At 47.8% G+C, this 27,134-nt stretch overlaps 2 protein-coding genes across 4 annotated transcripts in view; one reads left to right on the forward strand and one right to left on the reverse strand.

Moving 5' to 3' along the window:
- Positions 1-1,191: 1,191 nt before the first annotated feature.
- Positions 1,192-9,663, reverse strand: LOC119388343 (TIMELESS-interacting protein). The gene is made up of 7 exons (XM_037656048.2): positions 9,488-9,663; positions 9,312-9,427; positions 8,736-8,811; positions 8,531-8,653; positions 7,317-7,529; positions 2,732-4,118; positions 1,192-1,830 (listed from the first exon to the last, which is right to left on the reverse strand). The coding sequence occupies exons 1-6, from the start codon at positions 9,551-9,553 to the stop codon at positions 3,741-3,743; spliced, it is 972 nt and encodes a 323-aa protein (XP_037511976.1). The 5' UTR covers positions 9,554-9,663; the 3' UTR covers positions 1,192-1,830; positions 2,732-3,740.
- Positions 9,664-10,501: 838 nt separating this feature from the next.
- LOC119388344 (zinc finger RNA-binding protein) overlaps positions 10,502-27,134 on the forward strand; it is an 87,150-nt gene continuing 70,517 nt past the window's right edge. The window contains exons 1-4 of one of the 3 annotated variants that reach the window (XM_037656050.2): positions 10,502-10,596; positions 14,282-14,477; positions 16,465-17,190; positions 19,731-19,961. In XM_037656050.2, coding sequence (XP_037511978.1) covers positions 10,547-10,596; positions 14,282-14,477; positions 16,465-17,190; positions 19,731-19,961 — 1,203 coding nt within the window. In that variant the 5' untranslated portion in view covers positions 10,502-10,546. The remainder of the gene's footprint in view (positions 10,597-14,281; positions 14,478-16,464; positions 17,191-19,730; positions 19,962-27,134) is intronic. The other 2 variants (XM_037656052.2, XM_049413913.1) reach the window with 2 other exon arrangements.

Genomic DNA, 27,134 nt, shown 5'->3' on the forward strand with positions numbered 1-27,134 from the left:
TCATCGTTCTCCCATGACTCCATTGGCTGGGAGCCGCAGTACGCCGGTGCGAGCGCCGTACGTGCGGCGTCATCGTTCTCCCATGACTCCATTGGCTGGAGCCGCAGTACGCCGGTGCGAGCGCCGTACGTGGCGGCGTCATCGTTCTCCCATGACTCGATTGGCTGGGAGCCGCAGTACGCCGGTGCGAGCGCCGTACGTGCGGCGTCATCGTTCTCCCATGACTCCATTGGCTGGGAGCCGCAGTACGCCGGTGCGAGCGCCGTACGTGCGGCGTCATCGTTCTCCCATGACTCCATTGGCTGGGAGCCGCAGTACGCCGGTGCGAGCGCCGTACGTGCGGCGTCATCGTTCTCCCATGACTCGATTGGCTGGGAGCCGCAGTACGCCGGTGCGAGCGCCGTACGTGCGGCGTCATCGTTCTCCCATGACTCCATTGGCTGGGAGCCGCAGTACGCCGGTGCGAGCGCCGTACGTGCGGCGTCATCGTTCTCCCATGACTCCATTGGCTGGGAGCCGCAGTACGCCGGTGCGAGCGCCGTACGTGCGGCGCCATCGTTCTCCCATGACTCCATTGGCTGGGAGCCGCAGTACGCCGGTGCGAGCGCCCGTACGTGCGGCGTCATCGTTCTCCCATGACTCGATTGGCTGGGAGCCGCAGTACGCCGGTGCGAGCGCCGTACGTGCGGCGTCATCGTTCTCCCATGACTCCATTGGCTGGGAGCCGCAGTACGCCGGTGCGAGCGCCGTACGTGCGGCGTCATCGTTCTCCCATGACTCCATTGGCTGGGAGCCGCAGTACGACGGTGCGAGCGCCGGACGTGCCTCGGCAGCCGGGAGCACGGTCGGCACGCCGTTTTCCGTTGATTGATTGATTGACCGGAAAACTTTAATGGATTAGATACAACGCGCTCTCGTGTGTTGGGCCGGTTTCCGGTGAAGACAATGCCACTTCTAGTCCATGGCGCGGTAATTTGTAAAAAATGCGTTATATTCATTATTATCACCTACTAGTTTTCTTTCCTGGTCAAACACACTACCACATTGGCCGTGAGAGATGCGACTCTCCGAACAGGCACTGTGAAGACAGGCAACCTCGGACCAGGCTCAGCGAGCCACCAGTGGAGCCCACACCCCTTAGATCCAAGAAACATTTCATTTCATTAAATAAATGTTTATTCTCTCTCTCTTTCCATATCAAGTGTGCAATTTCTACGGTGTGCATCCCGAAAACCTCCCAATTAGTTCTGTCACATTGTAGTGATGTTGCCAAGGCCAATCGCTGAGACACCATCCGTTCTGATCAATGCAGTTAGTCCCACAAGTCAAAGGCAGATTGTAAACAATTGCTTCCACACGTTAAAAAAAAACTCGGAATGACGTCCCTTTAGGTGTGCAAGCTTCTTGGGGTAACAGAGCCGGCTCAACCTGCACAATGACCGCAACTTATCGGGTGCGGAAAAAAAGACTGACATTGGCCCGCTAACCGACCTTTTTCAGGTGATGGAATAGGCCATGAATGTGCAGAATAACCCCAACAGGGTTATTTCTTGCAGAAGACAGATAAGCATTAGTAGTTATTTACGGCAATTTTCGCTTCAAAAGGTGCCCAGTAACATCAACAAGGACATGCATGAGGTACCCTGCGAGGATGACACGAGGAATCTAATAACTAAAGCTGCTGATCATCAGCTCTGTGCTAGACTTGCATAAAGAATTACACAGACGTAACCTTCTGTCACCTTCGAGAGTGGCCACTCATAAGGGAGTGGTGGCTTACTGGCACGCAGCTCGTACTTCCAGCAAATGCCTTTGTCATAGAATAAAAACCTTACGTTTATATTTCTTTTCTTGAGATAACTGATATTTATTCTCCAACCAAAGTTACGAAGACACGTAAAAACCCGACGTTTCGGAACCAGCTCGGTTCCTTCCTCAGGGGGGACTGCGGCGGCTTGGCAGCGGCCTCTTTAAGGCACTCTCGCGGCGGTTAACGACCCCACGCATTACCGAGGAGCGTAGCCCATGCGCATACACCGGGGGGAGAGTTCCGAGTGAACGGTTGATATTTTGAGTGGTCCTCTGTATATGCCACGACTCCAGTAGTAACCTCCTCCTCCACTTGGTTTCACTTTCGAGGATGGCGGTTCCGTTGAAGTCTATTCTGTGGTCAAACGTCTCTGCGTGCTCGGCGACGGCGCTGCGTTCTTTGTTGAGTTTACGGACGTCGTTGACGTGTTGCCTAATCCGTTCGGGGAAGTTTTTGGTCTCGCCGATGTATGACGAGGGGCAGTCGGCACACGGTATTTTGTAAACGACGCCGGGCGCCCTGTCTTTTGTTGGTCGGTCTTTCGGGCGGGGAAGGAAGCGGCCCAGCGTGCATGAAGGCACGTGCGCGATGTGCACGTGCCTTCATGTGCACGTGGAGTCATGTGCACGTGGAGTCGTGGCATATACAGAGGACCACTCAAAATATCAACCGTTCACTCGGAACTCTCCCCCCCGGTGTATGCGCATGGGCTACGCTCCTCGGTAATGCGTGGGGTCGTTAACCGCCGCGAGAGTGCCTTAAAGAGGCCGCTGCCAAGCCGCCACAGTCCCCCCTGAGGAAGGAACCGAGCTGGTTCCGAAACGTCGGGTTTTTACGTGTCTTCGTAACTTTGGTTGGAGAATAAATATCAGTTATCTCAGTTTACTTACCCAACCAGACAGACTTCTGTCTAATGTTTACCTTCAGTTTATATTTCTTGATTTCAGGTCATTGTTCCATGACAAACCCATCTGCTGGAAGAACGAGCCATTAAGCCACCCCTCTGCTACGAGTTTGTGCAGTTGAAACTGGAAAAAAAAGCGGCAATCAGTGTTACAGATGTTTATTCTGCTGTGTGCAGAAAGACCACTAGAAGAAATGTTAAAATTTGAGATGATGGTAGCAGCAGTCAGGTACAATCAACACTGGTATAGCTACAGGATTGCAAAATGACAAGAAATGCAATACAAGTAGGAAAAGTGCTTTCAACGAGCAATTTTCTTATGGCACAGATGTACCGTAATCGCTGCTTGATAGCCAGGTGCGGACTCTTTTGATCTTTTGAGTGGCATGAATTTGCGCACCACAAAGCCCAGGCGTTGAGGCCAATATAGCCGTTAGTATTTGTCATCATCGCCAAATTTTAACATTTTGTCAAGTGGTCCTTTTAGCATTGTGCAAGCCAGTCGCTGTCAAAGTGGGAAGAATAGTTTTGCTGGTACTTACAACAAAAGAAAACATAAAAATTGAATATGTGAAAAGTATATTATAACAGCAGTACCGTTTGTTTAAAAGACCAAACTATTCAAACGAACACCTTAACTATCTTCTCATGGCAAAGGAACATGTTCAAAAAAACGTAGTTGCAGAGGAAGTGACATAATGAACATCCAAAAATTTGCACACGTAGAAAGGTGCTCTATATGAAGTGTTGCCTGCTTCACTGCGCAAACTAATCTTTGGGCATTGTGTAACAGGCAGTGTTACAAGAGCACATGAGTCATCAAGTGCACCGAAAAGTACGGTTAAGCACCTATACTTGCAGCAGAAAATTAAAGAAAACTACAGTACCTCACTACGGTGCCAAATATTACTTGGCACTAGCACAAACAACTGCAGTTTTATCACAGGATGTCATTCCTGAAGGCAGTCAAAAGCTCCAAGCAATGCAACAGTCTTTTCATCACGACATTGGCATTCACTCAGCATATTATTCACTGTCCTCACACACAACTGACACAATGTTCGATGCTGTGGTTGCTGCACAGGGTTCTGCAAGTTCTTCTGGATGCCGTTCAATCGCCTCTTCAGCATCAGCCTGCTCCTCTCTGGTAGAAGGAGACGATGTGATGTCCACCATTGTTGTGCCATGTTCTTCAGACTCCTCAGGGTGATGACATTGGACGTCCTCCTGCACAGCAACTTCCTGCTCACCCTTTGTGGATACAGAGGCGGCCGACATTAAGTCTGCCGCCTCCGTATCCATATCTCTCGACAACTGTTCCTGCTGTGCTAGCCGCAAACGTCGGCGCTCCAGTGCTTGCTGCCGACTCCTCTCCATGCGTTCACGCAACACCTCGCTTATGTCCTGCAGCAGAAAGGTGCCAATCTATGAATCCAAGATGGCAATGAAAACACCACAAGAAAGTGTGAATGTACGTTTTATGAAGGGAGTATTCAATGACCATAGTTGTGGTGTTTGGCCTACTACGAATGGATGGCACGTGACGCCTCGAACATAGCATTAGCAGGGGTGCAACAGCCGAAATAGAATTTGGAGCAATTTTTGGAGCAGCAAAATGTTGCTTTTGGAGCACAAAAATCCAAATATGGAGCAGGTTACGAAAAAAAACCTGAATTTTTTAGCACGAAATCCCAAATTTGGAGCAGTATAACAAAGAAGGCTTACTTTTAGAAAAGAAAACAAAAATACGTACAAACTATTCAACATCAGCTAACTCGTGCACAGTGCACGTAAACACTGCTATTTCAATAAAAGCAGTGTGTTGAGCCACCCCACAGTGCGAACAATGACTAAGTCCACATTAGCATTTGCAGGGCCTGTCAAATAATTCGACAGGCACTGAAAATGCTAATGTGGACCTGCAAACCTGGCAACCTCAAAATTCGGGAGATTCGTAAAGCAGGAGCAAGTGAAGGTGGCGGAAAAAGAAAACTGGCATACGTTTTTGTCTATTTGTTTCTCAAGGCCGCAGAAACACCATACACAGCAGCTGCAAATGATTGCCAATAATTTTTCAGACGTCAGCGATCATACTAGTACTTGTAATTACACAGCGCGTGCACGAATTAGTAATTAAGGAACAAAATGCGCTGTGTCCCTGACAGCTAGTACTAATAGCCCCTTTAGCAGATTCGAGGCGAGGGCCAGTTGGTGATGAAGCATACTTGGTGAAAATTAAGCGCAATAAACGGGACAAAAGAAGGAGCGCTTCGTCCTGTGTGCTCCTTCTTTTGTCTCGTCCATAGCGCTTAATTTTCACCCAATAGCCCCTTCTAAATCTCAGTACGCTTTTCCGCAGGACACCGGTGTACTGCGGCAAAAGCGCCTTAAAAAGCGTTCTGCACGCAATAAAACAAGCATCACGAAATTTGAGAACCACTGTCCTTTTTACTGCGATAGCAATTATATGGACCCTCTCGACAGGTTTTTGCCGTCATGTCCCGTATAAAGTCCAAATTGATAACATCCCCCCGCGCATGTTCTACCACGGGTAAAAGCGCGCGAGTGCGGGTGACGAACGCGGCTGAAGCAGAGATCAAATGAACCAGCCCATCTCTGTTGCTCGGAGGGCGCACGCGATAGCACCACTCTGCCCGGGAGGCCTGTCGTCGAAGCAAAGAGGAAACGCCCCGCCCGTTTTGAACAAGCATGAGAAGACGCGAGGGGGGGGCTGTAGCTCGATCAGCAACTTTGAACTTTGGTTCAAAGGGCGCGGTCGTGATCGCTGGCGCGCGCGCTATTTCGGCAGCCATCAGCCGGCGGCTCGTATATCCTGCTACGTGCTGCGCTCTCAATGCGACGACGCTGTGCAGAAAGAGCATCTTTCCCTGGAGCGGCCGTATTCTCTCACACCAACGTTTCGTAGAGTTACGTGAGATTGGATGCAAAAATAGTTTGCTGCCAGCCTCACTTTGTATAACATTACAAATTATTGCTATTGCATTCATTGTTTCGTCCTTAGGTGAAACTGTTACTTTTTTGTTTTCTTTCGCGGGGGGTTAGGGTTAGGGTCTGCGCGTCTGTATCGGATGATGGTGCCCACACTGAAGATGACACACGCGGCCTCCATTTCTCGATAAAATTTGCGCAACTGAGAAACTTTTGAAACTGGTCGGGCATTTTGGCGCAGCGTGGCGCAATTTCAACAAATTTCACGGTTTTGGCTCACCTTGGCGCAAAAATAAGGAATTGTATCAAATTGGCGCAGCTGTTGCATCCCTGCATTAGTGAACTGGTCAGTCTCCAGCCTTTCGCTGGAAACTGACCACAAAGAAGCAGATCATAGTACCGTACAGTTCCTTACAATCTTACTAGTTCACCAGTAAAGCAGCCACAGCATCGGAATAGTCCTAGGAGTGGTCACAACCAGCAGAAAACTAAAACTACCTTTTCGTCCACATCTATCCTCACAATTGCTACAATACACTTAAAACAGTACAATTAATGTCCCCAATACCTTACTTGGTTTCATTATCTGCTGATTTTCATTAGGGTGTGTCAAACGAAGAAACGAGCCCTCAAAAATCCCTTCCTTCATTCATTTATAGTGAGGGTCTCGTCCCGGCAGACTTGATGCCTTCAGGTAGTATGTGAAGGCTTATTGGTCATTTGTCTGCTCGTTAAAGGGTCACGTGCCACATGACGCCATCTAGCAAAAGGAGTGTTCCACACTCACCGTCATGGCTACGAGTGGCACTGTAACACTCTCTGGTTGCATGCACATAAATACCCGATAATGCGGGTACCGTCGCCGTAGCTCAATTGGTAAGAGCATCGAGCGCGTAATCCAAAGGTTGCAGGTTTGGTCCCTGCCAGGGGCAAATTGTCTTTTCGTCCACTTTACTTTCTTCACATCTATATCACAATTACTATAATACACTTAAAACAGTACAATTAACGTCCCCTATACCTTCCATGGCTTCGTTATCTGCTGGTTTTCATTATTCATAAGCTACCTAAGTGATGTCCATATAAGTTGCACAGAAGTCCCACCTGACTCAACAGAGAAAACAACTGATCAAGAGTCCACGGTGCAGACAATGGGCTCATAATATGAGACACTCTAAGAGAAAGGGCTGCCATTTCAGCAAATTTCTCTTTTTTTAACGTGCATATCAAATTTGCTTGAATAGACCTAGACTTTGCTTGAACAGACAGAAACAGCCATGAGACTGCAGCAGTGGCACCACTTTCAAAATATTGAAACCATAATTACGTCACACTATAAATGGCTACCAGGGGTGCAATCGCGGAACGATGCTATTTCCGATTCCAATGCCTTTCTTGCTTTTCGCGCTTGGCCAGTGGTCAGAACGACGGTCCGTCCATGTTATCAACGCGATCAGCCAGCCGCGAGTGGTGGATGATAAGAATAGAATAGAATATGGCATTGAAATCGGAAATAGCGTCGTTCCACGATTGCACCCGAGCTAGTATTAGTGCTATTTTCCAAAAGTGCTGAAATGTGGCGGCGTAACAAAGAGAGAGGATGAATTTTGTTCCGAGAAAATGGAAGCCTTAAAGTGCACTCAGGCAATTTACCTGTGGTTGCTGAGACGACGACGGTGCTTCCGGGAGTGCTTGTTGGCTGGTTGACTGCGGAGTGTCCGTAAGCAGCGACGAAAAAGGGTCTTCAAATGGGGGCTGTTCTTCTTCTTCTTTCTCTTCCACTATTCCATCATCCAGGTCTTCACCAAATTGAAGCTGTTCACCGACGTCACCCTCCAAGCCCATCCGTAACTTGCGCATGTATGTCTGCCACAAAAATGCACACGCTCGGTCACACCGCCAGCATTAATGGTATGTTGACCAGCACCAAGCTCAAGCTGCTGTAGATAGATATTTCGACAGAAAAAACTACAAGAAATGTAGCACCCTTATCAAGGCACACATAAGCAAAGCTAGGTGAGTGCTATAACAATATACAGATGTATGGCTGGCCGTATGGCAAGCATTTGACCTGGAAGAGCAGACTAAGGTGTGTATCTGTGAATCACTGCACTCGCTGTACTGCTGACACAACATCGTAACAGGGTTAAAATTTTCTTAGAGATGATTGCGCATGTTTGCTAAGCGAAAACCTTTTTCACAAACAACTAGTCCTATCTGTAATGTGTGAAAAGTAATGTGTGCTATAATGTGTGCATGAGTGAAAAGAAAAAAAAAACATAATACAGACCTAATCAAAATTTTAGTAGGCATACTACATGCAAATAGTTTCACAACAAAAAAAGAAGCATTGGCACTAAACACCGCGGGGCCTCTGGTGACTGAAACAGTATATAAACACCAATGAGATCCATTTATTGCCAGTCCTTTAGGCTCCTTTTGACATTTTCCCACGACTGCTCAACCATCTCGAGCATGGGCAGCCTTTTCTTTTACCTTTCACTTTGACTATGTTAATCTTCACTTCACTTGACTGGTAGCTTGCAAGACACGACCAAAATAAAGTTTCAACGTCCCTACCCTTGCTTTGAAAAAACATTCAAGATAAGTCCCCCTTCTGACCAAGATATCTGTTCATTTGGCACTCCATGGGATACTCAAAATTCTTGGCGAGCACCGTAGCTAAAAAGAATTCAGCTTTTTTTTCTTCATATCTACGCAAAATCTGCTGCATGAACCCATGGATTACCACAATATATTTGTTTTTTCTTTCCTGTCAAGGAAGTGAATAGTTTTAAGAAAGATACAAAAGCATCTCCTTTCATGTAAATTTCATTAATGGCTGAATGTAATGCAAAAGCACACACCTGAATTTCTCGCTTCATGCCTAATCGTTCCAAATTACTGAAAAAGTTATTGGAATCCATCTGAGGGAAAAGGCGGTGGCTCCAGTGCTCCAGTAGCGACAACGTCGTGTCCAAGTCATGGAGCTGGAATGATTGAGCAGAGTTAATTAAATGTGTCATATTAGCAACTGCCAAAACGATTCACACCACTCTACTGTCAAATCACCTCGTGGCCTTTCCCCCGCCAGTGAACATTCTTGGACATTCGCAAGAGTTCAGGAATCCCTTTGGCACCAGCAAGCCTGTGATAGAATGTTAAGTTTGCCACATACACTGCACAGCAACAGGATAAGTAAGAGGCTAGGCACATAAAACAATCCCAAGGAATCGTCGTGAGATACTGTACATGCTCTGATGAGCATTTCATCATGCTGTTCCTAACAACCATGCTTGTAAGAGTATTAAAGAATGTTCGACAGAACACACTTCTAATGGCTGTCAATCTTTTTTTCTTTCTTTTTTTTTTAAATACACCATACTGTCTCGGCGATCAGCCTAGTTACTTTGCTACGACAGTCAGTGCAGGATCAGCATGTTGGGTGATCCTGAAGATAGTGCAATGCTGAACTGTACTTTAGTGGCGAGACTGACCAAGCAAGGTTTTTTAATTATCTTTTTTAAAGATAAGGCTGAGACACAATAATTTCGCACTCAGTGGGTGAAGCGCAAACACGGCACACAAGACGACGAGCTTTCAGCACTAGTTTCACAAAAGTGGCGTTTGACATAAGCAGATACTTACCTATCTTTGTTTAGTTTAGGCCGAGGATTTTGAACGACGCGTTTCTTCGTGGGAGGTTTAACTTTTTCCCCTGCTTCATCCTGCTCTGAAGCGTTGCCTTCAGCTTCTGCGGATTCCTGAAAGAAAGGTACGAAGCTGTCGTTACGACGTATGCGACTTATTAGTAGCAGGCTGACCTCCGGAGCTCCAACGTCTCCGTTCTCAACATCGTCTAAAGGATAGTCTTCCATTATGTCCTCCATAGCTTTTTTTTTTGCTTTCGGTACCTAGGCCAAGCGATCACAATAGAAAATTCGTCGATCCAATGTACACAGCACGAACACAACGGCGAAAAAAGGCCACCAAGACAACACGGGCACACGGGTTTCCAATAACATCGGTTTCCCGCGTTTTGTTGGCAGTTGGCAGTAACGTCACGTGACATGAGAGTGTCGATTTGTGAATCCAAAGCCTCATCCACGGCTTTTTGTCTGGATAACAAAACGAATCTCGAAGGCTATACTGTAGCTACGCGAAGGCGCGGAACCTAAAACTTTTGCACAATGCCCACCAAGCTGGTCGTGTTGGTTCATCTTGACAGTTTACTAGAAACAGCGTCGATAAACAAGGATGATGCGAGGAACACACGCAACAAGGCAGGATGAACAAGTCACCTGCATTTTTGTATCACTTGTGTGTCCAGCGCGTGCACTCTGTTTCACTGTAATTCTGCTTCCCGTTCTCGTTTTTGCGGTGCCGTTTCCAGTATATTGTCAAAAAGCGAAAGCCATACTTTCGTTGTATCCTTTCGTATTTTATCAGCAGTGCCGAAATCGCCCATTGCAGCGAAGTGTAGCCTTCAAGATTTGAGCTTTATTGGTTGAGTATTTAGTAGATTTGTGCCTTTCCTTTCACAATGTGTGCTTGCCAGAATAAACATTCCCTGCGATTACTATGAGTGTAAAAATGCTTCCTTCGTAACTGCGAACCGCCGCGGGCTAAGTTCGATTCAACATTTGAATTAGGATGTGTGTAGAGATTAACAAATTTGGGAACGATAATAAGTTATTAAAATATTTTAAATCAAGAATATTTACATTAGTCAATTGTTTGTAAAGTGCTATAATATGTTATGTATTAAGTAATATTTAGCTTTGCTGTTTAGTAGCGCCACATAGCGATTGAAAATAACATGTGAAGTTTGGTCAACGTGCAGATCCTTTCTTACTGTCGATTCTTCGTATCGGTTGTCCGCAATGGCAGCGAACAACTACTTCGGGTTCGCCGCAGGAAATGCACAGTATGGGTAAGCAGGACTGGATTTCTACAAAATCTTGCATGTTACTGTGCCTTGTTCAGCGCCGAAGCGTTTGGGAACAGTACTGGCTTCTCGCAGTGACAAAATTATCGAGAAAAACCTAGTTGCCGGCAGTGTTCCAGTGCGCTTCTAAAGATGGCGTCGCTTTTGCACATTGTGTTCCGAACTTTCTGTTTCACGTTAATACGATTGGCTAGCATGTTTATTCGAGTTCTGCCGGGGACCATATGCGTTCGAAAATTGTGTTGTAGTGGCGTTTAATCGCAAGCTTGACGCGTGCGATGTTGATTGAACAGTACGCTCCTGGCAGCTAAGCCTACTTGTGGCTAAACCCCTTAGCGGCGAGGTTTATTCATTCGATGGTGCGGAGTTTACGGTACGAAAAAGCGATAAAATTGCCTCTCTTCGCAGCCTGTCAAGCATTTGCAGGTGCTGCTTCTCTGTTCGCGCTTACTCGTTTCCTTTACGAGCTCGCTGCGCCGCAGTTCAGAACGCGGCTATTTTGTCATCGCGTTAAACACGTTGATTGGCATTGAGGCGTTATGAGCTGCTCAGCGGCCTTTGTTGGCCATGTTTATTAGCCCTTTGGTTTAGTGCCTTAGTAAGTAATTCGACTATTGTTACTTTGGGACGCCCTTGTGACTTAGCGTTTCTTCGGTGCCTGTCGCAAAACCGCGCCCGGTTGCCCTGGAATACGCGGCGGTTGTTGCGAAGAGACAGTCCAAATAGGCGGTAGGGGCCTCTGCTTTTGACTTCGCTAATCTTCTTATTTGTTTTATGTTAGCATTTGTTCGCTGGACCGAACGCGTTTCCCGCACTAAAATTGATATCGGTGTAAGGCATCATTAGGCCCTATTTCGCGCACCTCGGCATACAGCGCATTTTTGCAATTCATGCGGAACGGGCCGCTATTGTTTTTTTTTTTTTGTGGTTGCGCAGAAAGTTAATTTACAAAGTTCTGGCCGTTTTATTTTCCCGACCACCATAGCTATTTTTCCAACTGCGGCCCTCTGTTCTAAGCGCGTGCGCCGCGTGGGTTCATGGCCTTTTGAGATTTTCTAACGCTTTTGCACGTTTGTGCTTATTTGTTAGGTTTGCTGTAGTTTATCGACCAAATAGAGCGTCTGTAGTGAGCTGGAAAGTTTCGAGGCTTTCATCAGAAAATGTACTTTTTCAACTTTTTTACTTTTATTAAAGCTTGCCAGCTTCTTGAATCAAACGAAGTGCACTACTCTTTTGAGAGAAGCACACAGTGCCTTTTGATTTTACATTGGAAGCTTCATGTAAACCTTCGTGCGGTTGTCCACACTTTATTGCACAGTGACCTGTCATGTTTCGTTGTAGTGCACCAACATGGAGCCGAGTGTCTGGACTTCCAGCACATTTAGCTGCATATGGCTTAAATGCTGTGGAAGCTGTGAAAACTAAGCAGCTGCAGATTCTAAAGGCTCACCATTGCAATGCATATCTGAAGAATACATTACGCCCTCACCTGATACGAAGAGCATTTCCTCCAGCACTTCGCAGAATAGCCAGTTTTTGCATATTTTGTTTGGTTAGAAGTGCAGTGTTTAACTGAGCATTGGTAATCGCATGCATAGGAGCCACCTACTTTTCATTTGAAGCGTTGTAGCTGCAGCATTATCGCTTTTCATTTCTGCAGCAGTTCCTCAGAGCACCCATATAGAAAAATTCAGACATGTACACAGTGGCACTTCCATGGGATGTTTTGTTCTTGATTCCAAGCATATTCTGCATGACCATGAAACATTCCAAAATGGCGGGGTCTTTCTTGCAAAGAGGGGAAGATTTTTATTGCTAACATTTCTTAATTGCGACAGTGTACATGCCAGGGGCTGTGATACATATTTGTGATGGTTCCATTGTCAAGCATTCGCGTTATTTGAATTAGAAAGCAGCATGAAGTCTTGTTCCAATTGCACCACTGTCAGGTATGCCCACAGGACAGGGAATGTTTACAGCATCAACTATGACAACTGGGAATGTATTTTCGCACTACATCTCACAAAGTTGTATGTACTGGTTGGAAAGTTTTTCAGGCGTAAGGTGCAGTGGAACACCTCTAATACATTTTCCACAGGCCATGAAAAAAAGAAACAGAATAGCTGGGAAACATATATCATGGACATGGGGTTAAAATCGGGAGATAATGCTGCTGAATATTATAACAGACTTATTGCACACAGCTCTACCTCAGAAGCATGCATTCATTAGTTTATGGCTTAAAAGAAGTCCTTGATGGTAGTCTGCTGTTTTCCGCACCTCTGCCAGAATTGAGCCCTTTTTGAGCGCTTAAATGGCATCGTAGCAGTCTACAGCGCCAAAGTCATTGATGTACTTCCTTGGCACACCTAGCGCAGGTATAATTCGCAACTTGCCAGCCAGGAGCATTATGGGAACAATGTGTAAAAGGGAGATTCTAATACATAGGTTGCCGGTAAATTCTCTGCTGTGACCATGTGGAAGAAATATTATACATGAGAAAATGTGTGAGGAATGTACAAGTGTGGCTCTTTATGTGGAAATAAAGCCTAACAGCTTCGCTGTTAAAGGGCATGGCCGTGCAACTTGTAGTCAGAATGGTTACAACTTATTGGCCCTGTGTACTAGTGTGTGAATACTTGCAGGCGACATGGTCCAACATTGCCACAGGTCGTTTTCTTGATGTGCTATTTGTCGCTCTGTCTGCATATGGCTCCCAAAAGCCAGGCACCAATAGTAACCATCGCACTTGGCTACACAGTCGAAAAAGTTGCGGCATTGCACTCATTCGGGAAATTTTCTACTGCGTAACCAGATAAATTACGTGCATCTACTTGAAAAAGTAGCTGACTGGGCTAGTTGGTTGTGCATACTTGAAATAAACAGCGCAAAAAACAGACTGCCACGGAAAGGAAACACACAGGACAGCGCTTGTCCTGTGCGTTTCCTTTCCGTGGCCGTCAGGTTTTTTTGCGCTTTTATTTCAAGCATCTACTTGAGCTTCCAAACTACAACGCAAGATGTGCAAAGTAATGTTTTAAACTTTGGCACTGTTGTCCAGATGCATAACATTGTTTCCATCTTTATGTACTGACACTCAAATTCCAGTTGCACATTTTGTCTTCAAACAGTATCAATGGGCATGTCTGACTGCCCATTCAATGCTGCAAACACGTGTGGTCGTCTAACTTGCTCCATATCTGCTGCTTTTGGCTGGGCAGTTAACTGACCGAACTACTGATTAGCATGGAATCCCAGGTACACTTCCTCGTTGCAGAGTGCACACTGCAAGGCGGAATGCAAAACACTCGCATAGATTAGTTGGATACAGGTGGGGGTGCCTGACGTCGGCACTACATTTATTGGGGCACTATCAACATTAAAATTCTGGCGGCCAAGTTGCGGCCTTGAATTGTAAAGCCGCCTTATTTACCTTCCTTCCACATTCCTGTTCGGGGTAGAATGTTTTCACAATGCCGTTCTGCTGCTAACACACCCCTCACCTTGATAGTAGTGCTTAACGTGGTGGTAGCGATGAAATAGCTGTTGTTTTAGGAAGCAGTCGGCAAGGGAATTTGCCTTCTGCAAGCAAGTTGCACATATAGGCTTACATGTGTTTGCTGCAGCCTTAGTAAAGTGCTTCTGAGTGACATTCAGTGCTGTCTTGCAGTGCTGCCGGCACCTACCCAGCAGCCGCCAGCCAGACGGGCTACACCATGCAGCACGCTGCTGCTGCTGCAGCCACTCCCCAGCAGTTTGGTGCTCGTGCAGCTCCCACGTACAGTGCCTATGACACCCACAACGCGGCTGCAGCAGCAGCTGCAACTGCAGCCGCCGCTGCCTTTCACTATGCCCCAAGGCAGCAGGTTGGTGCATGCTCCCTATGAAGCTTGTGTGTTTTTTGGCGCTGTGTTAATGCTGCCTGAAACCCATATTTGATAAAAGGCACAGCTATACTAGAGGGAAATGTGGGGGTGTTCCAAGAAACTTGTTTTAGGAGGGTCAGGGGGTGGTTCAAACTCGCATGTGCTTCTCCATTCCAAAGCCGTCTTCATTGCTGTGCCAGTCACTGTGCGCGGACAACGGTGCCAGGCTACCTTCTAGTATTCCATGAAACTTTAGTAGAATGCTGTCAGTTGCCCTTGTGCTCTCGTGCGTTTTGGTTTCGATGTATGGGGAGGCATAACTTCTAGCGTTACTACGGCGCTCTTCTTGGGAAAGTGTCGCCGCTGCTCTTCGCTCTGCATTTCTCATGCACATGTGTAACCATTTATTGCCTGATTTCCTTTAACATGGCCCTGCAACGCCTTCTGAAGCATAGTAACAAAACATTGCCCATCTAAGTCAAGGCTCTCAGGAACGTGTGAGCTGAATATTGTTGCACTGGGTGAAGGTAACTACAATTTCGTGTCAAAGCCGTAAAAATTGCAAACTGCATGCCAGGTGGGACTCAAGTGGACATTGACTGATTTCACGATAGGGAAAGCGTCATCATTTATACATCTGGTTGTTCCAAGATTGATATACAAAAAATATATATTTGTATCTATCTTCTAAACTCTGAAAATAGTATCTTTGCACTTCCTGTTCTTGATCGAAGTTTTCGTTCCTATATGCTCGTGGAGTGGCACATGACATACTGCATGCATGCTGTTTCAGACGTTGCGTGCCAGAGTAAACTGCTAGTCTCCTGCGAAGCTAGTTATGATGGTGCGAGCTCTTACCGAAGTCCTCATAACCACCAGCATGCTTGCCAGTTCACGCTGGCTTTCTCCTTGCCTCGTGAGCTAGATGCATTGGCAGACATCACTTAGTGTTTAGCTAACTGAAACCAGAAGTGGCTGGCTGCGTATTTAAAGGGACACTAAAGAGAAACAATGAATTGGTTTAGATTGATAGTGTCCTCGGAGAACTCTTGTGTAATTTATTTCACCACCATAGGTTTATTATTAGAGGAGGAAACCAAGTTCAAAGTTTCATTTTTAAATTTCGTGCCAAACTTTGTAATTCGTGACGTAAAAGACCTCGAGCATTTAACGTATTTTGGCACCACTGGCTCGACGAAATTTCGACAAACTCATTGTGTCAAGTCTCAGGCCCTCTCAGAGGACAATGTGCCGATTAGGAACTACGTAGGCCCAAGCAGACGCCGTCAAAAATATGCGACGTCACGGCAATGGTGCAGGAATTCCAAGGTGGCGTCGCCACCTGTACTTTCTTTTTGCGCGTTTTCTCGCTTATTAAGAGTCTTCTCGCAGCAAGCGTGGTGTTTTTGGTATCGTGGAAGACTACTTTACTAATGCGAGAAAAATCGTTTTGCTCTTTAGTGTCCCTTTAAAGAAGGAAAAAGGGTTCCCCCCCCCCCCCCCCCCAGGTAAATTCTAGTGCACTCATTAGGACAAAACAGGAGGAAAAGTGCACAGGAGTCTGCGATAACTACCAGTCATTCAATTAATGGCCGCAAATGTTTTGTGGCAGGAGAATTGCAACTCCGAAAGGGGGGTCATCCTAAGATAAGCTGAAAAGGTATTGCAGGGCCCCTTAAACGTGTGGTTTCCGGCTTAGCCTTCGGATGTTTTTTGCATTCACTTTGAGGTTTGTTCTTTGCTGAATATGCATGCACACAGTCTGGCGCGGATTGTGGAAACCTGCAACCATTTACTTCCTAGTTTCCAGATGTTATTTGAGCTGGGCAAAACAAGAAATTGACTTTGATGTAGCATGGCTATGGCACTACCATGCTTGATATTCAAATGCTTGTTGTGTCTATCTCGTGTACTGAACAGCAGTGACCAATCACATGTAATGTTTTTTGTTCCATATCCCCTGACGTGATCTCTTCCCTGCTTGCAGGCATCATATGAGAAGAGCAGCCAGGGGGGCTACTACGGCCAGGGCCAAGTGAGCACGGCGTACGGAAACGCGGCTGCCAACACCGGTGCAGCCGAGAGCGTGAGCTCTAGCTACGCGGCCCAACCAACAGCCAAGAGCAGCTTTGCCTCGGCCTACAGGACACCTCCTTCGGGGCCCAAGAGCAACACGGGCCAATCGCAGCAACAGCAGCAGCAAGGCAGTGGGGGCGGCGCATCTGCTGCCTCGTACGTTTACTCTGGCTACTCGAGTTCCTACGGAGGTGTGCAAAACTCAGGGTACCACGGAAACCAGAACAGCAGTGGGGGTGGTGGTGGAGCCAAGATGTCGTGGAACAGTGGCAGCGTTGGCGCTGGTGGTGGGGCCAGCAGTGGGGGTGGTGGTGCCATGGGCTCTGGCGGCCCTGGGCCCTTCAAGCGGCCCGGTCCCTTCCAGAACAAGATCAACAAGCCCAAGCCACCACCAAAGCCCCCACAGTTGCACTACTGCGACGTATGCAAGATATCTTGTGCGGGCCCACAGACCTACAAGGAACACTTGGAAGGCCAGAAGCACAAGAAGAAAGAGGCCGCTCTCAAGAGCAACGGAACATCGGGAACGCCACCGCTTCCTCGGGGAGGCACGGCTCTGCGCTGCGAGCTTTGCGATGTGACGTGCACGGGCTCGGACGCCTATGCCGCTCACATTCGGGGTGCCAAGCACCAAAAGGTGGGACATGTGTTTGTGTCGTGTGATTATTTCTGGCAAGGGCTGGGGTAATGGGTTAGATTCTGTATACAGTCGACGTCCGATTTCCCGGACCCTCAAGGGACCGCGAAAACGTCCGGAAAATCGGGCAGTCCGGAAAAACGAATGCACGTGAAAACGCACCTTTTTGGTAGGTATTTTTCGCTGACGGAGAGGGTCACAGCCGGAATACAAGATTCCCATAGCAATTCAGCCAATGCATCGTTTAGGTGGCTCTGAAGAGAGCCGTTTATATTAAAAAAAAAAAAAAATATGACGTGGCCGGCACTACCTCATAGGTCAGCACTTGGGCACAAAGAAGTCGCTTATTTTCTTTTGCACGGTCCGCTTGCCGCGATTATGTCTGCCTCAATTTCAGTCAACGTCATGTTGCCGCTGTACACCAATGACAGTGTCATCAGTGCTCGCGTCAACTCCGAGCTCGTTGGCTGTGTAGGAGCTGGCTCTTCGTTCTCGGTGTCGGAGTCGTCGGAATCCTCCGTAACTTGATGAATGATTTCGTCATCGGTCAACTCCGCACATAGCTCGAGGTCTTTGTCAGCGTCGGCGAAGCCCTCAAGGGTTATCTCGGCTGGAATCAACACGCCGCCAGCGCGCAAATCGTCGAAGGCAACGTCCGCGGATGGCAGTTCGTCATCGTGAGCCTACGAGGTGGCTTTGTGCGCTTCGAAGGCGCGGACGAAGACGAAGGAGCAGTCGGTGCCACTGCTGTAAACGGCGAATCCGCTCGACGAAAAGCGCAGCACGAAATAGCTAGGAACTCGGTGGATGCTGAAGGTCGGGAAACGTGATCACTGAAGGTAGCGCGCAGCAGCAAACGATCAACCGCAGACACGACCGCAGAGCTGGCACAGCTGACAAAACAACACGTGAACGAACACAGTGAGGTTTGGCTTGGCTAAGCTACGGCTGGCAACGGATTGACACGTGCGGTTTCGAGGTTACAGCAGCCGCGGCGCGGTGCGGCGGTGCTGCTGGCGAAACTCTATGCTGCTGGCCACACCTGCGATGCGAGTACGGTGGTGTTGGTACGGTGGGCATAGAGTTTGGGTTCAACTTCAAGTGGGTGCAAGGGTTCAAGGATATGAAAATGAAAACAACCAAAATGGCGGCGTCGGTGGTGACTTTGGGTCGGCGGTTAACAGTAAAAAGTCCGGGAAATCGGATGGCGAAGGCTATAAGCGTCCGGAATTTCGGACTTTTTAATACATTGACTCTACGGGGAACTTGACGGTGCCACAGATGAGTCCGGGAAATCAGGCATGTCCGGAATTTCGGGCGTCCGGGAAATCGGACGTCGACTGTATTTGCTTGGAAAAGTGTTAGTATTTGTACCTTGCAACATTTAAGTTCCTTGCTTTGGAATTTTCTTTTTTCTGCTGGATCTTTGTCTTAAACTATGTTCTTGACTTGAATCAAAAGCCAAATGATTGGATTACTCAGTATATTTTTTCTGGATTATTAAAATTGTTCTGGGATATTTTGGTACTAAACCATTTTAATTTGTATTAAAAGGGCATCTCTTGTCTGAACAATGTGTATGGCCATTCTAAGTGCTGCTTTTGTAGTTAGTGTTTTTGCACATTCATTTGTCTTGCATATTCTGCGTTAGATATACAGTTCAGGGATTAGTGAAAAATATAAAGCATTCTGTATACTAGCAGCGAAATTGAACCAGGCAGGGGAATCAGTTGTACTACATGGTGGTGCAAAGGCAATATTAATGAAGCCTGAGGATGGGAAAGGTGGATAAAAAGTGGCCTCAATCTATTGCCAGCTCTAATGCAATGATTGTGTTGTGGGGTTCAATGCGAGTGTTTGAAGAGCACTTTCATAATTTCATGCACCCTCATTTCGATACCAGTAATAACGTCGCTTGCAAGAGTGGTGTTGATTGTTCACTGGCAGAGGTGGGAAATTTTTTTTAGCACATCCACTTCTCGCAAGCATTTATTAGTTGAATGGCAATGTCTGCAAGATGGCTGTTGAAGTTTGTGGTAGTTCAATTGTACCATCTATTGCTCTGACATTATACTGTGACTTGTGCCTTCTTTCTCTGGCTCCTCAGGATTACTGTAAAGTCTTCATAAACTCAAGTTTCAGTTTTAGAAGGAAAATGGCAGAGTTTACCAATAAAAGAAACAAACAAGGGTTTACTTCATTAACATGCATTAATTAACGCAGCTGGAAGACAAATGCTTCCTACGTATCAGCAGGGCTTACAGGAAGCTGTTATGTGATTCGAAGAACAGCGTTGCAGCGCATGTCTCGGTTTTTCATTGAAGTGGCTGCAAACTGATGCATAGCAGTAGTGAATGCCACTTCCTGATTTTGTCAGCAGCCCATACTGTCCAGTAGCATGCTATGCAGAAAATTCGCGAAGCATTTCTGTACCAGGCTGAGATTCATCCATTCTACGTCAGTGGCATTTTTCATGCTTCGCCTAAAGGTTTGTCCCCGGACGTTGTCGTGACCTAGTGCCATTTGGCGGACATTTGCAGGTGGTGAAACTGCACACAAAGCTGGGCAAGCCAATTCCTTCAACAGAGCCTGTTGTGATAGCTGCGACAGGCACCACCACTACGACCAAACCATCTATGACGGCCACCACCACAACCACCGCTTCATCACAGGGTGCTGCAGACAGTGCTGCAAAGGCAGCTGCGGACTCTGAAAGTGCTGTGGCCGAGGATGGCACTGTTGACCCTCTCAAGGACGACAAAGGCGCTGAGGTGGGCCCCACAATATATGCTAGTCTTGAGTCGGCAGGCGTGCGTTCCCCTAACAGCCGTTGTGCATGTTGATGCTGCGTGGCCTAGATCCTTCGTAAAGTCTGTCCACTTCTTTGATCCTCGTCCACCTTTCATGGATGTCAGATTTCGAGACATGATTTGTTACGATTCGGCAAGCGGATGTAAACACAGAACATAGCCTCAAGCGCAGCAGCATGCGCAGTTGTTTGCAAAGGGGGAAAGAAGAAAACACTCTGTCAGTGCCATCTGTAATCTAAAAGAGAAGGCACATGGAAGTTGATTAGGGCCTCCAAGATTTGCGCACACACTCTCGGAGGTCATGACGCGCAGATGGCCATGCTGACAACCAGCCAAACTGGTAGCGCTACGTGCATGCTTGTGCTAGACTTCCTTGTGGCTTGGCGTGATAACTGGCTTGTGCAGCCACGCCGACAGCACCTGTTCATATTGCGGGGCAGCGGTATATTCGTATCAAACTTTGTGGGTGAAAATGCTAAATGCTAAAGGATCTTAGCCTGAACCGCAGAAAATCTCCCTCTATCGCCACGCAATTTGGGAGCCGTGATTGTATTATCGAGATTCTGCTGTATTTTGCACCAGAAACCAATTGTAGCCAGTCTTCTCAATGCCATAGTGAGTGGCTATAAAGACAAATGTCTCAGCTGTAGTGATTTGAGTGACAAGAAAATTACCGGTGGTACCAGCAGTGCCACGTCATCATTGTCGCATACTGCCATATGCGGTGGCTGTACAGTGGTGTAGTCGCTGGACCAGGCAGATGACGATTCTCTGCCAAGCTTGGCACACGCCAGTCATCCAATCCAGCAACATGGTGCGATGAAATGTCACCATTACGGCTGCTGTACCAGAACATCGAACGTTTGTACAGTATAGACCGCTTATAACCTAAGTCCCCGGAGTCGCGAATATCCGTACTATAAGCGGTACCGTACTATAACCAAAACAACCTTCTTCTAAGGCTGCACTTGTGAAAACGTGTTGAGCATGTAGCCTCGCGTGTCCGATAATCGACATATGCGATTTGGGGCGCTTACAACCACTTCAATCTCCGAATGTTCAGAAATTAACCGCCAAAGACTCGCATTGCCAACGAAATGAACACGGGGGAAAAAAGCGAACAAAACAAAGCGCCATCGCGGAAATTCGCCGACTACGTTTCAGGCCACCTCGAGGTATGCTCATTATACAGAAACCATGTCGAATCGCGACTGAAATTTCACATGCTGAGCGGTACCGATCGTTCGATTTCACGGGCGCGCAAGCGATGTCCAAGACATTGCAGTCGAATCCGGAACCACCATTCGAGAGTTGCATGTGCCAACCACGCCCTCGTTTTCATTAACGATACGATTCCCTTCCCCTCAAGTGCAGCCATCGCAAAAAGTTTCTTGATTCCACACCAAACCGCAACTTTTATCGCCCGCGACCGCTACCGAAAAGCAACCAACGCTGATTAGGCCTAGCATGCGGTTCAGCATGTTGTCGCGGGCAGTTTGTCCAAGACAGCATGAAGATCGGACGTCGAAAAGATCGCACTCAAGCACTAACCCAAGAACAGCGCGTGTGATACGAAGTTTGTGTTCGCGGCCAGGAGATCAACGGCGACAAAAGCCCGCCAAGCTCGTTTAAGGGGGGACGCGGCAATGGGAATGATGAATTTGGTCAAAATTTTCGATTTTTTGATTTATTTTTTTTCGCGATCCTCCGACCTTTCTTCACCTCGTAGTGAAATATTATCATGATATACGCTGTAGTAATCGAGAAAACAGCACTTTATCAGCATGTAGTCATCGAAAACCGCGAGAAAATCGGGCTTCGGATGGTGCCGCCGCGCCGCGAATTACGCGGCTCCCGCTCGGCGGAGCGCCGCCATCTTGGTATCATCGTAGAGAGGAGTGATGGGAGCTGAAGATAGCCGCAGTGCCGTATTTCTCCAACGAAAAATAAAACCAGGAGAAGCGAGCGAAAAAAGGCAAAAGTGGCATCGCGATTGGTTGCAATAGTCACGTGGGGGCACATGGTGCGCTCCTATTGGTTGTTCATGATTTGAATGGCTTTCGCGCGCATTTGCGCAGCAGCGAGCTGCGCGCTTTGTTCATTCTTGCGTTGATCGCCGCAGCCCGACGCGCGTGTGTTTTGCGATGAGCCTCAGAGGAGCAAAGTACCGAACGGTCCACGCGTACGGAAAACGGCGAAAGCCATGGAATAAGGGGAGAAAACGCGACACAGGAGCGAACTCCGCTGACCCCGCCGAGCAGGAAGAGCCGGTGCCCGCGGGAGATCGGGAAAGCTCCGCCGTGTGTGATTGCGACAGTGTGTCCGTTTGCGCTGGTCACGGCCTGGCCGCGGGCCATGTTGACGGCGCGTGTGGCGTTGAAGACGTGTCCCTGTGCAGTGCCGACGAGTCCGCGTGTGGTGTTGATGTGTTCACGTGCCGGGTTAACGGGTCCGCGTGCGGTGTTGACGCGCCCACGTGCAGCGGTGACCGCGCTTCTGCGAGCAACGGCATGGCATTTACAACCGCAGATGTTCGCGCTTCGAGTATTCAACAGAGGATTTCGGCTCCAACTCTCACTGATGAAGAGATTGCGCGGCGGGAAGAGGCGCGAGCGGACACTTTGAACGCGTTATCGGCAACCCCGGCAACAAAGAGGAAATTTCAGCTACTGAACGATGAGGAAAGTGACAATGATGTTGTTCCCGAGGCATCATTTTTTGTTGTAAACAAGGTGATGATGAATAAGCTGCTGTAGGAGTTTTGCTGCCACCGGTGCGGTAGGGCCCCAGTTCGTTTTGAAACTGGACTTAGTCTTGGGCTCGCAACAAAAATGGAAGTTATATGTGACCACTGTGGTACAATAAGTAAAGAGTGGTCGTCCCCAAGGTGTGCTGGCCCTCAGCAAATCAACCCCTTTGAAATCAATGTTCGTGCCGTGAGAGTTGTGCAGTCTGTGGGCAAAAATCAAGCTGCACTGAATGATATTTTTTCCCACATGGACATTTCACATAGGGGTTTACACCACAAGTCATTCAGGAGGCTGCACTGCAAGCGTAGTCACCCTGCCACTGCATCTGCAGCCACAGCAATAGAGGCTGCAAGTGCCGAGAAAGTGCGCCAGATATATCAGGACCTTGGATGTGCCCCCGGGAACATTGACGTCATTTATGATGGCACATGGATGACGAGGGGCCACACAAGCCATGTCGGTGTTGGCTGTGTCATTGAGTTATACTCTGGCCTTGTCCTGGACCACTGTGTTCTCTCCAACTACTGGCAGGGCTGTACTGTTGGACCAAAGCCTCAAGACAGTGAATACTTGGAGTGGTATGGAAAACACAAACCGCATTGCCAAAAAAACACAGAGGCGAATGCAGGGCAAATGGAAATTATTGCAGCAAAGACTATGTTTCAGCGGTCACTTCAAAAACATCAGCTCCGCTATACAAGCATCCTTTGTGATGGTGATAGCCGCACGTTTACCGCCCTCAGTGAGGATAAGGTGTATGGCTTCATACCCATTCACAAGCAAGAATGTGTAAATCACATTAAGAAAAGAATGGGCACAGCTTTGCGCAACCTCGTGGAAAAAAACAAGAGCAAGGACCGAGAGCTCAGCATGAGTGGAAGAGGCCGCCTCACACAAGGCCTAATTAAAAAACTCACGGACTATTATGGATGGGCCATCAAAAGTAACTCAAATGATGTGCCTGCCATGGAAAAGGCTATCATGGCTACTTTTCACCACATCACATCGACTGATGATGAGCCTCACCATGAGCATTGTCCAACTGGAGTCAGCTCATGGTGCAAGTTTAATGCTGCGGCAGCCTCGGGGGAACCAGCACCTGCACACAAGCTGCAGCTTCCTGCACATGTTCGGGCAGCACTCCTGCCTATATACAAGCGCCTTTCTGCAAGGGAACTTCTGGAAAGATGCCAGCAAGGCAGAACTCAGAATGCCATCGAGTCGCTCAACAATGTGATTTGGTCGCTCCAGTCCAAAACACAGTTTGCCTCTCTTCTAAGTGTTGAGAGCGCTGTGGCAGATGCAGTTTGCCGTTTTAATGCTGGCTGTGGCAAAGCACTTCAAGAAATTACCCCACAACTTGGCTACACTCCAGGATCATGCTCCCTGCGGCGGGCTGCTGAAAAGGATGCACGGCGCATCAAGAAGTCAACCAAAGTGCACGACACTGCTCCAAAGAAGCGCAAAACTGACTTGAAATCAAAAGAAGATGTGTCCTCAAAGGCAAAGGACTACATCCCAGGCGGGTTTTAGGTGCTCATAGCTAATATGAAACTGCTTTTGTGTAACAAAACTTTGAGCTCCGTTTTCTCAGCTTCCATTTTTTGTGAAGTTGCTGTCGGTCATACCAGTGCTACTTCATAACTATTGAAGCTAAAATCATTCTGTTTTTTAAACTTAGCTCCTGAAACACTGGTGAGCGCCCTAACGCTATTCATTTTTGCCTGCAAGTCGTAAAAAATTTTATAATTTTGTTTTTGCAAAAGTTGTCGGTAAGAAAACATGGTATAAGACATTTCAGAAATTTTTACTGTGCTCATTTTGACATAAAAAAAATAAACGAATAGCATTACGGCATACAGTAGGCCTTGCTGAATATGTGTAAACAAATATGTTACCAAAATTATGTTTAATTAACCAATTATTAGCGTATGATTGTAAAGGTCTATCAAATGTTGTAACTCGGAAACTATATTAGATATCTTAAAATTGATTTCATTTATGATATCAGCATAGCAAATCGCATCAGTGTACCAAATTTCATCAATATATCCACATAAATAATGAAGATAATTTTCATTGCCACGTCCCCCCTTAAGGGGGGACGCGGCCTTCGAAAACCGAAAAAAATGTCAAAAAAGTCCATTTTTAGAAAACTGTATATTTGGTCAGTATAATCTATAAACTACCTCCTCTGTAAATATCAGCGCCGAATTCGCGCTAGAAGTACGTCAAATAAAATATTTGGCTAGCCGAGGCAGCACCTGAGGAGCGCGTGATCGTCAAAAATACCCGAACTTCGCGCGCACGCCGTTTCTCACCCGCTCAACCAAGCGCCGCCATCTTGGTCACGTTTTGTTCGTGACCAAGACCATGCTCTTTTTTTTTCGCCGCCATCAGCGGTGACAACAACGGCGTGGTTGAGGCCTAACTGGCTTGCGATTGGGTAGCTCGCGGGGTATTAGAGTTTCCCGTTTTTCAAACGCGGAGCTACAAATGGACGGAGCGCGCGCTCCTTCGGGACGAGGGGAAACAAGTGGTCGCTATTGGCTGGTGCGCGTGCTCACGTGCTCACCCCACGTGCTCATCTCCCACGCACGGGGCGCCTGCCGCGCGGCTTGTTGTCTGCTCAGACTCCTTCGTTGCAAACGTTCTCTGTGTGCTTCTTCGTCTTTTGCGATCGGCCTCGGCACTGTCGTGCAAACCGTCTTCACGAGACGATAGTTCTGCGCAGCCCCCGATCGTCGAGTTCTCCCGTGCCTTGTGCTTGAACAGTCGCAAGTTGCCGGACGCACAACCGACGCAGCTCTTTGTGCCGAGGAGGCTCTTCGAAAGTTTTGCACGTGGTTTGTGGCGATGGATCGCGCGTTTCGCAGGAAACGCGCGACTGCGCTCGCTTTCGGAAAACGAAAGCGCCGACCGCCTATTCCACGGCATTCGCGGAAACCCCCAAGTCGGCAGTCAGTCGGCGATAACGAAGTCACCCTGGATCCTCAGCCGTCAACAAGCTATCGCAACCCAGCGGACAACGCAGAGGTGGTGCGACGCAGGTGCGTGTCAGAGTCATCAACAGAAAGCATGCTTATCGATGTTAACGTGCATCAACGTGAGGCTGCACGCTCGCCTAACCGAGATCGGGCTGTTCAACATGACGGTGAAATGATCGATGCGGAAATGACAGGCGCGTCGGCAGACGCCGGCAATCAACGGAGTGATAACGAGACTTTGCTCGGCTGAGCGTCGTACCATTCAAGGGCATATTCAGCCAAGCTTTTTGTCCGCGCAAACGGCAGAGGCGCAGTCGGCAACAGTTCGCGAGTCGCTCGGCGCGATGTCGGCAACTGAGCGGAAATTCACACTGACCGCGTCTCAGGAACGCGAAACGATGACTGCGCCAGAAGATGAAGAATACGTGCTTTTCCAGATCGCCGCTCTGAACGTGATGATTGGGAAAACGCTCTGCCCAATTTGCCATGAGCAAGACCTCGCTGTGGACCGGGACACAAGGCTAGGACTTGCCGTGAAAATGGTGCTCAGATGTCGTTCTTGCGGCACGGCCAGCTCTCACTGGTCGTCTTCGAGAAAAGAAGGTGCGAGAGTCTTCGATGTAAATTTCAGATCAGTGCAGGCAATCAGGAGCATTGGAAAAGGACCTACTGCTATAAATGACTTCTGGGCAGTGATGAATGTGTCGCACAGAGGACTGCACCAAAAGACTTATCAACGCCACTTGAGGAACGTGATAAAGCCAGCTGCTGAAGTGGCTGCACAAACTGTTTTGACAGATGCTGTACAGGCTGTCAAGAACACATATGAAGAAATGGAAGTGAACTTCACGAAAAACATTACAGTGGTGTATGATGGCACATGGCTAACTCGTGGGCACAGCTCGCACATTGGTGTAGGCTGTGTAATTGAGTTTTACACGGGTTTGGTGATTGACTGCACAGTCTTATCCAATTTCTGCCTTGGGTGTACGCTAGGGCCACCTGAAAGCCACCCTACATATGAAGAATGGAGGAAGGCACACGAGTGCCAAAAAAACATCGATGTAGGCGCAGGGCGCATGGAAGTTGAAGCTGCCCTGCAGCTTTTTGGGCGCTCCATCAGCAAGAATGACCTCAGGTACACAAACGTAATTTGTGATGGAGACAGCCGCACCTACGTAGCCCTGTGCAATGATAAGACATATGGATTCATACCACTCACTAAGGAGGACTGTGTGAATCATGTGCAGAAAAGGATGGGCAGTGCACTCCGCTCTCTTGTGAGCAAAGCAAAAAAGGGAGAGGCACTTGGTGGAAGAGGTGGCCTTACGCAAGATCTTATAAAGAGGCTCACCAGTTATTATGGCTTAGCCCTGCGAAGCAACACAGATGTGCAA

The sequence above is a fragment of the Rhipicephalus sanguineus genome, chromosome 3, assembly GCF_013339695.2.
Source record: "Rhipicephalus sanguineus isolate Rsan-2018 chromosome 3, BIME_Rsan_1.4, whole genome shotgun sequence".
NCBI lineage: Eukaryota > Metazoa > Arthropoda > Arachnida > Ixodida > Ixodidae > Rhipicephalus > Rhipicephalus sanguineus.

Excerpts from the sequence above, each read along its gene's own strand:
- LOC119388343 (XM_037656048.2), bottom strand. The coding sequence starts at position 9,553 with ATGGAGGACATAATGGAAGACTATCCTTTAGACGATGTTGAGAACGGA. Across the intron at positions 8,812-9,311 it reads CCTAAACTAAACAAAGATAG|GCTTGCTGGTGCCAAAGGGA; the intron begins GTAAGTATCTGC and ends ATTCTATCACAG. Across the intron at positions 8,654-8,735 it reads GGCGGGGGAAAGGCCACGAG|CTCCATGACTTGGACACGAC; the intron begins GTGATTTGACAG and ends CAATCATTCCAG.